This window comes from Brassica oleracea, chromosome C8 (assembly GCF_000695525.1).
Source record: "Brassica oleracea var. oleracea cultivar TO1000 chromosome C8, BOL, whole genome shotgun sequence".
In the NCBI taxonomy this organism is placed as follows: domain Eukaryota; kingdom Viridiplantae; phylum Streptophyta; class Magnoliopsida; order Brassicales; family Brassicaceae; genus Brassica; species Brassica oleracea.
The window spans coordinates 20,936,988-20,951,274 of NC_027755.1; the positions used below are offsets into that span (position 1 = coordinate 20,936,988).

The following is a 14,287-nucleotide window of genomic DNA, read 5'->3' on the forward strand; positions in this document are numbered from 1 at the left end:
ATCAAATGAATCAAAGAGATGAACTTTTTCAAGAGGTTTTTGGTGGTTTTCTCAAAGATAAAAGATCATCTGCCTCCTTGTCTTACAAAAGGTACTTAAATTTAGGTTTAGAAAATGTAAAAAGTCAAGACAAATGAACAAAAGGTCCCTGAAAAATCATAAGTTTCGACTGAGTAAATGACGCCTAGAGTGACTTCGTGGTGTAGCCCTAGGAGGTAGTTCTGGATTGGGAGCTACCTCAGGTGGTCGCTCTGAGAGGTCGCTCCAGGCCTATTTTTTTACCTCCAAAGTGATGAAAAGGCGAGTGACTTCGTGGTGTAGCTCCGGGAGGTCGCTCTGGGTTGGGAGCTACCTTATGGTGTCGCTCTGGAAGGTCACTCTGCGATGCTCGACCAGGATGGACATGCCTCTACTAAATTGATCATAACTCCTTCATTACATCTCCAAATGACTTGAAACCACTTACACTAGAAAGCTAACTCAATTTTCTGTGTTTCCACAAATTATTAGCAATAGAAGATTTCTTTAAGGCCTCCATCCATGCTCATCTTTCATCCCTTTTTGGATCACAATGCTCCAAAACATCTCAAATCATTCTATGGCACACTCCAACATCTAATAAGGACAATGAATGCAATATGGACTCTAAAGATGTCTAATTCTTAATCTGTATGATCAAAATATACACGAATTAATGGCTAAAATCATGTAATTATACAAGATATCAATTACACTAAAGTTTAGTTATAATGAAACGCAGCTGTTTCATAAACATTCCGGCAGCCAACAACTCCAGAGTTTACGAATAGTTCAGTTTCTTAAACAGAGACCAACGATGAAGTTCATGTTGCTGGATATTGCAGCAACACAAATGAATGATTAGAAGCAGAAGCACACATGTAAATCTACCAAACCTTGCAAGCATCTTTTACATGCGATGAAATAAAAGATAATAATGTGGCCTTGGTTGTTTGAGTGTTTTTTTTTGCATTGGGTTTTTGTTTCATCTATATAATTATTTTCTCAAACTTAATTTACAAGGTCAGAATAAATTACTATAATGTTATTCAAGAAATATTTAGAAATAAGATATGTTTGAAGTTAGAGCTTGATGCATAAAAGATGAAAAACTTAAGAAAAGGGTGAAAATGATGGAAGTTTCATATGAAATGAATACAACAAGAATCGGTTGGATATAACTGAAAGAAGACACTCAAAATTAGTTGCACAGAAAGACCAGATCAGAGTCAGATAAAATGGAAGAAATAGTCCACACACTTAAAAACACAAGTAATCAAAATTGCGTATAATTCTTCGAGCGAAATTATTTCCATCTGATTCCAATCCCAGTTTCGATTCAGTCCAATAAAACTAGGAAACTCAGAAGTAAATATTCATACTAACAAAACAAATAGTTGACCAAAAAAAAAAGCAAACAAAATACCTGCCAATTATCGATGCACAAGATCAACAATTATATATCACCGATCCAACATAAATAATCGTTGTGACTCTTTCTATTACTATAAGTCGTGATTTAAGTGAATATAATAAATTATGTTCTAGAATATCTTTTCATTTCTGCTGATAAATGAAAAGAATACATTTTCGATTAACACTAAACCAAAAAAATTCGAGAAGAAAACATGCTAGATTAGCCAAAAAGAATGTGTTTTTAGTATTTAATTTCTTCTATAACCCTGAAAGTAACATAACAACAGTCTGTGGTGTTACACCAAAAAAATAAGTCTTTGTTGTTCACAATGAAGACAAAGACATCAACAATAAACCACTGAAAGCATAAGCAAAGGATGTCGGTAGACACCATAAAACGACCGGGGAGCGAAAGATGAAGAGAAAATACATGATAGTGTTGGGTGAATTTTAGTATTTGGTTAAGGAAACTTTTGAATAGACATTGTTAGAGACACACTCATAATCACAGATCATAGAATACATTCAGATATATCGCAATCAAACATAAAACTCTAATACACAACTAAAAAAAATCAATAAAATGATTATATGCAAGATAACAAAAAATAAAAATAATAATTCATGTAAATACAGCCCAAGAGAACATATTTCCATTAAAAATATAACTGAAATGAATACTGAAAATAATAAAGTATAATGTCATAAAATGTAATTGATAACAAATAAAAATTCAAACACGTAAGAATTATAAACAAATGTCAAATGTTAACAAAATAAATATATATGATCTAATTAGAAAATAAATTATATTTATTATATTCAATTTTAAAAAACGTTTTATAAAATTGAAATATATTTTAATATAAAATAATATTAATGTAAGCTCACCCGCCCGTAGGGCGGATCAACCTCTAGTATTAAATAATCACCAAAACTTGTCACTTTGGTTCAGTTTCAGGACAATGGTTTAAAAAAATTATGTAAGATAGTTTCTTCGATTAACTATAAGTGTAAAACCCTTCCTCTAACCTATTGAGAGAGATACCATGATGTCAAATGATCCAGAGAAGCATTTTTAAAAAATAACCTTAATTTTAGGGAAAATCGCATTTTAAACACTCAGAATGTCACTTTCTAACACTTTAAACACTGAACTTTTTTGACTAACACTTTAAACCTTCAAATTGACATTTTTATCATAATAAACCTCCAAAGACGTTTTTCTGTTCATAGACAACCGGTATTTATTTTAAAATTCCATCTAATGAAAGTGACTGTCACTTATGATGATATCAAAACTTGCCACCATTAAAAAAATATATCAAAACTTTCTACCATCAAAAACTTTTTTTTTGATAATCCGGATATCCAGACACCTTACGTAACCCGACTAGCACCTAACTATACTTCGCAGAAAGCATCTCGGGGGTCGCCAATTTCACCTCATGTTAATTGATGATAATTCTCTCAAATAGATTATTTTGAATTTTGTCCCAAAAAGATTTTCTAAAAAAGAAAATGACCAAAATGTTTCATTAAAGATGCAAAAGACTCTTATGCTCTAAATATATAAGTACAAATAAATAAAGACAAATTTCAAATTATTTTTTTAAATATTTTAGCTCTTATTTTAGAATTTTTAGAATTTTTAAAATTTAATTTCTTTTTTAAACTTGACATTTTAATTTTAGATCTTATTTTTGAATTTTTTGAATTTTAATATTTTATTTTATTTTTAAGTTTGAATTTTTAATTTTAATTTTTTTTGAATTTTTAGATTTTTTTATTGAATTTTGTTTTGAATTTTTTACAATTTTTCCAATTTCATTAGAATTTTTCTGTTTTTTTTTTAAGAAACTGACACGTCATCATTTTGACCTGTAAAATGAACAGTACCGGTCGTCTATGAACATGAAAACGTCTTTGGAGGTTTATTATGGTAAAAATGTCAGTTTGAAAGTTTAAAGTGCTAGTCAAAAAAGTTCAGTATTTAAAGTGTTAGAAAGCGATACTCTGAGTGTTTAAAATGTGATTTTCCCCTTAATTTCATGTATCATTAAAAAGTTTTTATTATGCTTATGTATCAACATCACAAGCCTTCTCACATCACATTTTAAACAATCGTTCGTTTACAAGAAAAATTACGATATATATGCTATCAACCCTCTATTCATTATGTCATTTATTATTTATTATATTATTTACCAAAATATATTATTTTAAATGTATTTCCATATCAGATTCCTAATTGGTATTACATAGACACAAACTAATATATCGTGTATGAAATTTTTCATTCCTTAAATGCCAATCACATACATTGTCATATGTGTAAGTTTCTTTTGCAAAATACAATAATTTTGTATGTACGAAGTTACACAAATTATATAAATTTCATTTTTTTTTTTGCATTTTAATCCTTGTTTTTCTGTAAAAAAAATTGTATATATATTTCACCTCGAGATTCGGGTCATTAACTAGTTAGTAATATGACAGAAACTTGCTAGGGCTTATATCGTCCTTCTCAAATGATTAATAATATGATTGATGTCACATTCATAAGTTTCCTTATCTAATCAGAAAGATGTAGAATATAAAACAATCCTAAAAGGTGATGGATGCATTAAACTTCTATCCGTTGAGATGTGACATAAAAATGGTTATTATAAGTGTAGAATTTGATGTTTAATTTAGCAGTGAATTCGAAGATAGTGATTCAAAGCTAGCTAGCATACCTGTCAGATCTCTTTTCCTTCACCTCTTTATGGTGACAATATGACAGTCCATTTTCCATCACGGCTTTCATCGGGAAATAAGTGTTAAGCTAGATGGGAACTAATGTAGAGCATCAGCAACGACGGAAGCTCTTCTCCATGATCTCTCAGATTATAATAACTATATCAATACATAAAACAAATAAACTTTAAATAAAAAATAAATTAACGTCTCTAGATAAAGAGACGATTCTCTTCCCTCACTTCTTGTTTTTCTTCTCTTTCTTCCCTTTTCAATTTATTTCATTTTTAAATGCTGAGAAACATAGATGAGAAACTCAGAGCACCATTAACCCAAGATCTAAATTAGGGATGCTTGTTGTTTTTTTTAATAATTTTTAGTTGTAAAAATGATTTAAGAAGCAATGCTAAAAACCCCGAATATTTTCGTGCTCCAATGGGAAATTCTTATTTTGGGGTTTTTAAAAAAAAAATTTGAAAAATTATTTTTATTAAAGATGAAATTTTTTTATTCAATAAAACATAATAAAAGAAAACATTTAAAACATATATTTTAAAATAAAAACATAAAAATAAAAATGAGTAAAACAAACGAGAATAATTTGAAAGAAGCATCCGAGCTCAGCTGTTGTCGTCATCATGTCCAAATTTACTCCATATATGTTCAACCAAATCAGCTTTTAGTTGATGATGCATTGGTGTATCACGAATTCTTGTTCGAACATCCATCATATTGGCGATATTTGAAGGCATATTTGATAAAAAATCGAGATCGACATGTGAACCACCGATGTCTTCTCCTTGTTGGAACTCTGAAACATCAAGTAGAGTATATTCATCCGTTCGTCTCCTACTATCATATTATGGAGTATGATACATGCTCTCATAATCTTTCCAATTTTGACTTTATCCCAAAAAAGTGTCGGATTTTTAACAATGGCAAAGCGAGCTTGCAAGACTCCGAAAGCACGCTCGACATCTTTTCGGACAGCTTCTTGACGTTGAGCAAATAAAACTGATTGCGGGCTTTGGGGTAATGGAATAGATTGGATAAAAGTTACCCATTTCGGGTGAATACCATCGGTGAGATAGTAAGTCAAATGATACTCTCTTCCATTGACGGAGTAAGTGACTTGCGGAGCTTGACCGTTTATTATGTCATCAAAAATAGGTGAACGATCAAGAACATTGATATCATTTAATGTATCTGGAGGTCCAAAAAATGCATGTCATATCCAGAGATCATATGAAGCAATCGCCTCTAAAACGATTGTTGGTTTACCCGAACCACGACAATATTGCCCTTTTCCAAGCGGTGAGACAATTCTTCCACTCCCAATGCATACAATCGATGCTTCCTATCATCCCGGGAAATCCACGATGCTCTCCAACATAAAATAGATGTTGAAGATCAGCTGGTGTTGATCTTCTTAGGTATTCATCACCGAACAAATCAAATACTCCTTCCACAAAATTCTCCAAACATGACCGAGTTGTAGTTTTACCAAGCCGGAGATATTTGTCAACCGTATCAGTCGCATTACCATATGCCAAGAGACGAATGGCAGTTGTACACTTTTGGAGTGCTGAGAGACCAAGCCTGCCAAGACCATCTGGCTTTTGGCGAAAGAAGTCAACTTCGTTGGAGAGTCGATAAACAATGCGCATGAACAATCGCTTGTTCATTCTAAAACGTCGTCGAAAATAATTTTCAGGATACGTTGGAGTCTCACTGAAATAATCATTCCATAAACGTACATTGCCTGCTTCACGATTTCTTTCGATATAAGCTCGTTTTTTTCTTTTTTTCCTTTGTTTTTCTTGATCACCATTAATGGTTAACTTCTCAAAGGTTTGATCAAACATCTCTCAAAGGCTTGATCAAAACATTCCTCAAATTCATCATCTAGAGTGTTTTGAGAAGAAGAAGCCATATATGGTGATTGAAAAGAAAAGATGAGTAAAAAATGAAACTTTGGTGGAATCAAGAGGGGTTGTGGGTGTTTTTTTTTAAATTCAAGAGTGAGGTTGTCGGAAGTGTTTAAAGAGAGAACATGATGTTTAAAAAGAGAAGATTATTGTTGGTTTAGAAGAAAGAACTTGAGACTAATGAGAGAACTTGAGAATGTCTTGCTTTGATCTTTGGTTCGGTGAAACTATGAGGAGAGAAAATGAATTGGTACTGAAGACAGACAGAAGCATAAATACTTTATAATGTTTGATGATACAAGTATCGTGAAACCAAATAATAATACAAGTCACATGCATACAAACGAGACTCTAGGTCCGTGATAGAAAATAACAAAAGTACAATAGCAGAGAAACAAGAGTACAAACACAATACAACCCATGACATTACAACCCGTGACATTACAACCCGTGAGAAGCACAAACATTATAGCATACAAACAAGAGACAAGAGTACAAGCACAATACAACCCGTGACAGAAGGATGCTCCATTCATTCACCTGACAACAAAAAGAAGATACAGAACATTAGAAAAATATATATTAAACAGAAACTTATGCAACAAGATAAACTACATAACTTATGCAACATAGACCACTTACACTAATTAGACATTAACTCATCAATGAGTTTCTTCTTCAAACCTTCTTCATAAGCCGCAAGAGGTTCGGGTTTAGCAATGAGACTGTCCAATAACTTCATCTTGGACAGCCTTTCTTTCATGTCTAAGCCTTTCTTTCATGTCTAAATCCTGCTTCTTGATGCCTCACATTGTCTGAAAATTAGACATGTCATTCCCATCAAGCATTGTCTTCATAGACATCCTTTCTGTGCTGCATCTCTTTGTTGCCTTAACACCTTGAGGACGCTTTGTTCCTCCATCATCAGTACCAGAATGTTCCATCATCTCTGAACCATCCTCACACATCCTCTTTTTGGAGCTTCCATCTTATTTAGCAGTAGACAAGGCACACTAGTCATTACGCAATTCTGTCCAAGCATGCTCTAGAGTGAACTTTTTTTTATTGTTGATGAAGAAGATTTCGTGTGCTAGCTTGAGGACATCATTCTCATTTTGCCCACTCGTTTTCTATCTGGTAGCTGCTTCATATGCACCGCAGAACTTGCAAACGATGTCATTGATCTTCTGCCAACGATTCTTGCAGTGAGATGCCTCTCTCTTTTCACAGCCATGAGACTGTCCAATAACTTCATCTTGGACAGCCCAAACGATGTCATTGATCTTCTGCCAACCTTAGGACTAGCATTGTAGTACGCATCAATTCTTGTCCAGAATGCATGTGACCTTTGTTCATTCCCTATTACTGCATCTTTTCTCGTGTTTAACCACGAGTTGATGAGAACAACATCGTCTGTAGGTGTCCAGGTTCTTCTTTCTTTACTACGACTGGCTTCAGCAAAGTGCAAATCTTTGATGCCTTCAGTAGCTAAGAAGGGAACTTGTGTTGAAGAAACACTTTGTTGACTGTTAAGTAAATCAACAAAGTTTGAAGACTCGGTACATGGATGAAAATCCATTTCTTAAGTGAAAGAGGAGTTGGAACAGAAGCGTTTCAATGATGGAAAAGAGAAACAACAGATAGGAATCTGTAGGAGTTGGAAGAGAAAGAAAGAGTTTTAAAGAGGGAGGAGAAAAACAACACACTCGCATTGAACACTCAAAACAAATTTGACTTGACCCATATCTAATTGCTATTAATTACCAGCTCACAACCATAATCAACCACAAAGCAAGTAATTTATCAATGACAATTCATTTCTTTTTCACACCCAAAGTTATAAATTTGAACTCTTAAACAATGGCAGAGTTTTAAAGATGGAAATCAAATCAACGACTCAAAACTACCTAACTCAACCACACGCAATCATTTTCTCAATTCAACCTCACTTCTATTAATTACCAACATCAATGCCAACTGACCAAAACATTTACTACCTAACTCAACCATAAACCTTTCAATGAATGATTAAAAGATGAGAAAGAAATGTACTTGTATTGCTCCACTAAATGCAATCCTCTGCTTTGCTGATTCTTCCTCATCCACCTTGATCCATGCAACTCAACAGACAAACACACAAGAAAAAAAAACAATTCAGGAGACAGAGACAAAGCTTTTAAAAAACAGACAAAGGACCATTCATGACAAACAGAAATAAAACAAATTCAGGAGAGTCGATTCAATTTAGACCAGAACCAAAATCATATAATAGAACTCTTAAACAATTAAGACAAGAACCATTCGTGACACTCGATTCAGTTCATACTATCTCCATTGAATTTCATACCATCTCAACTCAATTATAAACGAGCTACGAATATAACCAAAGCTTTTTATCAAATTTTCAATGCATTTGACAGATAAAATCGTGTTGAAGTTTTACCTGTATCGCAGACGAGAATCAACAACGCTTCATTGTAGTCGTCTTGTTTGACGAACCTTCGTCTCTTGCTCCGTCCATCTGAAGAAACAAACACAGACACAAATCATGAGGCTGGAACGAACACAATAAACTAAGAAACAAACACATGCATAGCTTTACCTTTCTTTGATTTCGAAGAGGAGAGCTCCAGCCGCGAGAGAGGTTTGAAGTGATTCTTCGTCGCGGTGAGCCGTCGAGAGAGAGATGGAGGTTTTTCATCCTCGAGGAGATCGACACCGCGAGACGCCGACAGATTCGAGGAGATCGACACCGCGAGACGCCGGGAGACGAACCGCTTTCATCAATGATTGATCACGGAGGTGTCGACGAAAGCGAGAGAGACAGGGAGAGATCACAGTCGATTGATCACGGAGGCGTCGAGGTTTAGTCGAGGGGAGATCGGTTTCCTCGAGAGAGATGGGGTTCGGTGGAGTCGTCGAGAGAGAATCAGAAGAGACTTGTGTCTCGAGAGAGAGAAAAGGATGCATAATCGTCGAGAGCACAACACGTGTCCAGTAAGACTTTTCCTCTAACCTATTGAGAGAGATACCATGATGTCAAATGATCCCTTTATTATTAAAAGAGAAGCATTTTAAAAAAATAACCTTAATTTTATGTATCATTAACAAGTTTTTATTATGCTTAGACCACCTCCAACAGGGGTTCTTCCCGTTGAAGTTCTTCGAATATGTATTATGTATATATATATGTATGTATATATTACATAGTGCTGCTACGGCTGAACAACAATCCTAAAAAGTAATGGATGCATTAAACTTGTATCCGTTGAGATGTGACATAAAAATGGTTATTATAAGTGTAGAATTTGATGTTTAATTTTAGCGGTGAATTCGAAGATAGTGATTCAAAGCTAGCATACCTGTCAGATCTCTTTTCCTTCACCTCTTTATGGTGACAATATGACAGTCCATTTTCCATCACGGCTTTCATCGGGAAATAAGTGTTAAGCTAGATGGGAACTAATGTAGAGCATCAGCAACGACGGAAGCTCTTCTCCATGATCTCTCAGATTATAATAACTATATCAATACATTAAACAAATAAACTTTAAATAAAAAATAAATTAACCAGTCACTGCATGACAACACAGTAGAAACGTCCCTCATAGCTTTTGCAACGTCTCTAGATAAAAGGACGATTCTCTTCCCTCACTTCTTGTTTTTCTTCTCTTTCTTCCCTTTTCAATTTATTTCATTTTTAAATGCTGAGAAATATAGATGAGAGACTCACCACCGCAGGTGCTCTAGAGAATAACCAACATCTCAGTTTAATATCTCCAGCAAAGTTGGGTATGAAGCTCACGAGAATAACCGCCACTTGGTTACTACTTTGCATTGTGATACTAGTACCACTCTACAGCATCTTCAACATACAGAAGCCTATTTCTACAACTACCGGTAATGAGATCCCTCATCATTTTTTTGGGTTAGTTTATTATATCATAAATAAACAGAAATATGCACACTTGACTTCTCTTTTCTTCCATGCTCTTAAATAAAAAAAAGGTTCAAATGATTCTAAGCAGCAGCAGATGGAGAAAAAGATAGGAGGGCTTCTTGCTACAGAGCTTGATGAGAAATCTTGCTTGAGTAGGTATCATCAATCGTCTTTGCGCAAGCCTTCACCTTACAAACCTTCTTCATATCTTGTCTCTAAGCTAAGACGCTATGAGAAGCTACACAAGCGTTGCGGTCCAGGCACAGAAGCCTACAAGAGAGCAACAGAGCAGCTTGATGAGAACCAAGTAAGAAGCTCTGATAAAGAATGCCGATATGTAGTGTGGGTGGCCACCGAGTATGGGCTGGGAAACAGAATAATATCTATGGCCTCTTCGTTCCTCTACGCTCTCCTGACAGAGAGAATCATTCTTGTTGATCAAAGAAAAGATATTAATGATATCTTCTGTGAGCCTTTCCCGGGCACTTCATGGTTGCTTCCTCTGGACTTTCCGTTGATAGGTCAGATAGATAGCTACAACACGGACTACTCCCGTTGTTATGGTACAATGCTGAAGAATCACGCCATTAACTCCACTACTACAATACCCCCGTTGCATCTTTATCTTCACCTTCTTCATGATTACAGGGCTGAGGATAAGACTTTCTATTGCCAAGAGAACCAAGCTTTCATCAAGAACGTCCCATGGCTAGTAGTGAAAGCTAACATCTACTTCGTTCCATCTCTATGGTTGATACCTAGCTTTCAGACCAAACTCATCAAGCTCTTCCCGCAAAAAGATACCGTCTTCCATCACCTGAGCCGGTATCTACTTCACCCGACAAACCAAGTTTGGGGTATGGTCACACGGTCCTACAACGCTTACTTATCAAAAGCTGACGAGATACTTGGTATCCAAGTAAGGGTTTTCGGGAGACGTGCTGGTTATTTCCAGCACGTCATGGACCAGATACTAGACTGTACCCAAAGAGAGAAACTATTGCCTGAACCAGCTGAAGAATCACAAATGATGAACATATCGAAAACCCCGAAACTTAAAGCTGTTCTAGTCACATCTCTGCATCCAGAGTACTCTGATAACCTAAAGAGCATCTTCTTGGAACGACCGAGCTCGACAGGAGAGATGGTACTAGTTTATCAGCTGAGTGGTGAAAGGGTTCAACAAACAGACAAGAAGCTTCGTGACCAGAAGGCGCTTGCTGAGATGTATCTTCTGAGTTTAGCAGATAAACTTGTCACAAGCACAAGGTCTACATTCGGTTACGTGGCTCAAGGTCTGGGAGGATTAAAGCCATGGATACTACTCTATGAGCCAAGGAACCGCAAAGCTCCTGCTGACCCACCGTGTGTTAGGGCCATGTCAATGGAGCCTTGTTTTATTAGAGCTCCTCTCCATGGTTGTCAAGCCAAGACAATCAAAACCACACCTTTTATCAAGTACTGTGAGGATTAGAACCCAGGGATCAAGCTAGTTGATGATCCTAAATGAATTTTGATTGTAACAGTATTCATCTTCTTAAGAAATTAAATTACACTAGGTGTGGTTCAATATTACAGCTAGCAATGGTGAAATGCAGGTACTTTGTTTACACTTTAAAGTTATATTTATCTAATCAACAGAATATAATATGATTTAGTTGACAAAACGATCCACAAATATATCTTCTGAGTTTAACTGATAAGCTTGTCACAAGCACAAGTCTACGTTTGGATACGTAGCTCAAGGTCTAGGAGGATTAAAGCCATGGATACTGTACGAGCCTAGGCACAAAAAAAGCTTCTGGCCGGCCGTGTGTTAGGGCCATGTCTATGGAGCCTTGTTCTCTTAAAGCACCAATCTCTGCTTGTCAAGCTGAGACAATCAAAAAAACCCCTTTTGTTAAGTACTGTGAGGATCGCATCACAGGGATTAAGCTAGTTGATGAACTTTGATTGTGACCCTTCATTGTTACCTCCCAAACTTCCTAAAAAACTCAACATAATCACCAAAGTTTGTAACCATCTAATGAAAACCGTAGTGTAACCCATTATCTTTAAAATTCTATTTTAATTACTAGGTGGCTACACTCCGCGTTTGTTTATCAACAATAATAGTGAGTGCGATCTTTTTGATGTTATTGTTTTAGTATCACCTTGTCTATTTTGTTTGTCTATTTAGTCTCGTATTAAGATTACCTCCATTAACTGTCAATTTTATTTGTAAAATTATAACTATTTATTTTTTCTTCTCGTTAGTTTTGTTGATTTTCTCTTTTCTTATCTGATATCATGGATTTTCATAATTGACGCCCCTCTCAAATGGAAGGTGTTGCCTGTTGTCATTGTTAATTGTACATTTGTAATCAATCACTTGGTTACAACTATCAATTGTCTTCAACGTGTAGGTGGTTTCTATTGCTCTTGTTGTTGAACGCCATCTTCATGTTTGTTATTTATGCTTTCGCCTCCGTTCTATTGTGACTTTACGTGTAGGAAGACCATATTATATACATGTATTAAACTTGTATTTTGTATGTTTTCCAGTATTTGTGATTCAGTGGGTTAAGTGACTGCTAGAAAAACATTATCGAGATAGTTTAATACCTATCCTACATGTCACTATCCTTGTGTTTTCCAACATATTTCGTCAGTTGTTTGATCTTAACTCATACATGGTCTCAAACATCTCAAAAAATAAATATGCCTTTCATACTCACATTTTATGGAACCAGCTCTGGCCAATAGTAATGCGAGAAGGTTCAATCCGAACTTCCTATACAAAAAAACTTATTTGCAAATTCAACATATAGCACATGATTCAGTTACTATGTTGAATAATTGAAAGAAGTAACATGTAAAAATATTGTACTTTTATATTTGCTTGGTGATGGATATGACTCGAGTAAAGAGTTCATGATGTTATCAAAAGCAACAACCTGTTAAGAACAATAGATTATGATCAATGGCTTGTAGCTTTATTATTAGTAGATCACAAAGTGTCAATCAAGGAGACTGGAACCAACATCAGAAATTGCAACATATTTTTTCGCATCCTCTATTATGAATAAAGTCAAGAAAGTCATCGGAATGTTTGTTTTTTACCTCGACATATATAATATAACCATAAGCTGGAAAGAAAAGAATACACAAGAGAGAAGAAAAAAGACTAAATATATCAAGCAAGATTCAATATTGTATAATACCTTTGATATAAACCTAAATCATCAGTAAATTCATCAGTCTTGGCAAAGATGACACCCTAACCAAGGAAGAAAAAATAAGGTCAGACTAAATCATCATCAGGAAAAAGTATCATCAAATTGGGGAAAGATACAAATTGATATGACTAAAACATAATAATCTGAAACTGAAAATGACAAAGTAAACCCACACAAAATTTAAACACAATACGATGAAAAAGTAAGGAACCTAATAGAGAACCTTAAAAACAACCAATAAAACTGGAAAAAAAACAGAGTCCAAAACTGGAAAAAAAAACAGAGAGATAGAATTATGTGTACCTTATACAACGCATGACATTGCATCTAAAGTATGTGTTCTTCTTGGTCAACAATCTCTAGCGCTCACTTAAATAGATAAATCTCATTCAAAAGCATTTTGGACATCATAAAATTACGGTACCAAATTCCTAATATCAAAAGGAAAGAATTAAACATACGAAAGGTTTTGTTGAATGTTGACATTTGTATTACGTGAAAATTTTATTTGGTTATGACGATAACGTTACGCTGAGACCCCACAATTCAAGAATCGCTATCGGAGATCTGAAGATTCTCCATTGATCCACATCTTGCGTTCCTCCTCACTTGCTATCTTTGCTGAAAATTTTCCCGAGCTATACAAATATACAATTAAGTAAACAAAAATCTTAAAATTAGATTACTGGCTTTAAAATATGAGTCGGTGAGTGTGATCCAGGGATAGCTAGAAAAATCTAGGAGTTTGGATATGAGAAGCTAAACTGAAATACACTAACAAAAGAAGGAAGAAAGTAATGGTGGCAATAAACTCAACGATGTGCATCAACGATTTGCTTTGAACTCTCTATCTTTATTTATCAGTAACGTTTTTATATTGAAACACAATTGATCTGAACTAATATGAATGTATCTTACCGAAGTATTTGGTTTTCCTCGAACAATCTGAAAACGTGTTTACGATCAAGGTATGACAGTGTTCAATATCTCCTTTAACATTATCAAGCATTCTCCCAGATGCATCACTT

At 34.9% G+C, this 14,287-nt stretch overlaps 2 protein-coding genes and 1 long non-coding RNA gene across 4 annotated transcripts in view; 2 read left to right on the forward strand and 1 right to left on the reverse strand.

Annotated features, from left to right (window-relative positions):
- Positions 1-972, forward strand: part of LOC106310269 — an 8,472-nt gene extending 7,500 nt beyond the window's left edge. Inside the window, exon 7 of one of the 2 annotated variants that reach the window (XR_001263744.1) lies at positions 815-972. This is a non-coding gene — a long non-coding RNA (uncharacterized LOC106310269). The remainder of the gene's footprint in view (positions 1-814) is intronic. The other variant, XR_001263743.1, reaches the window with a different exon arrangement.
- A 3,284-nt stretch (positions 973-4,256) lies between these two features.
- Positions 4,257-5,858, reverse strand: LOC106308915. Its single transcript, XM_013746018.1, has 3 exons — positions 5,477-5,858; positions 4,992-5,379; positions 4,257-4,332 (listed from the first exon to the last, which is right to left on the reverse strand). The coding sequence occupies exons 1-3, from the start codon at positions 5,856-5,858 to the stop codon at positions 4,257-4,259; spliced, it is 846 nt and encodes a 281-aa protein (XP_013601472.1).
- A 3,947-nt stretch (positions 5,859-9,805) lies between these two features.
- LOC106308916 (probable fucosyltransferase 8) lies at positions 9,806-11,994 on the forward strand. Its single transcript, XM_013746019.1, has 3 exons — positions 9,806-10,001; positions 10,152-11,421; positions 11,862-11,994. Exons 1-3 carry the CDS (start codon positions 9,806-9,808, stop codon positions 11,992-11,994), a joined length of 1,599 nt encoding a protein of 532 aa, XP_013601473.1.
- Positions 11,995-14,287: the final 2,293 nt, after the last annotated feature.

Excerpts from the sequence above, each read along its gene's own strand:
- LOC106308915 (XM_013746018.1), bottom strand. The coding sequence starts at position 5,858 with ATGAACAAGCGATTGTTCATGCGCATTGTTTATCGACTCTCCAACGAA. Across the intron at positions 5,380-5,476 it reads TTGTCTCACCGCTTGGAAAA|ATACATTAAATGATATCAAT; the intron begins GGGCAATATTGT and ends TTGGACCTCCAG. Across the intron at positions 4,333-4,991 it reads ATGAATATACTCTACTTGAT|TTATTATAATCTGAGAGATC; the intron begins GTTTCAGAGTTC and ends GTATTGATATAG.
- LOC106308916 (XM_013746019.1), top strand. The coding sequence starts at position 9,806 with ATGCTGAGAAATATAGATGAGAGACTCACCACCGCAGGTGCTCTAGAG. Across the intron at positions 10,002-10,151 it reads GCCTATTTCTACAACTACCG|GAGGGCTTCTTGCTACAGAG; the intron begins GTAATGAGATCC and ends AGAAAAAGATAG. Across the intron at positions 11,422-11,861 it reads CCACCGTGTGTTAGGGCCAT|GGCCATGTCTATGGAGCCTT; the intron begins GTCAATGGAGCC and ends GCCGTGTGTTAG.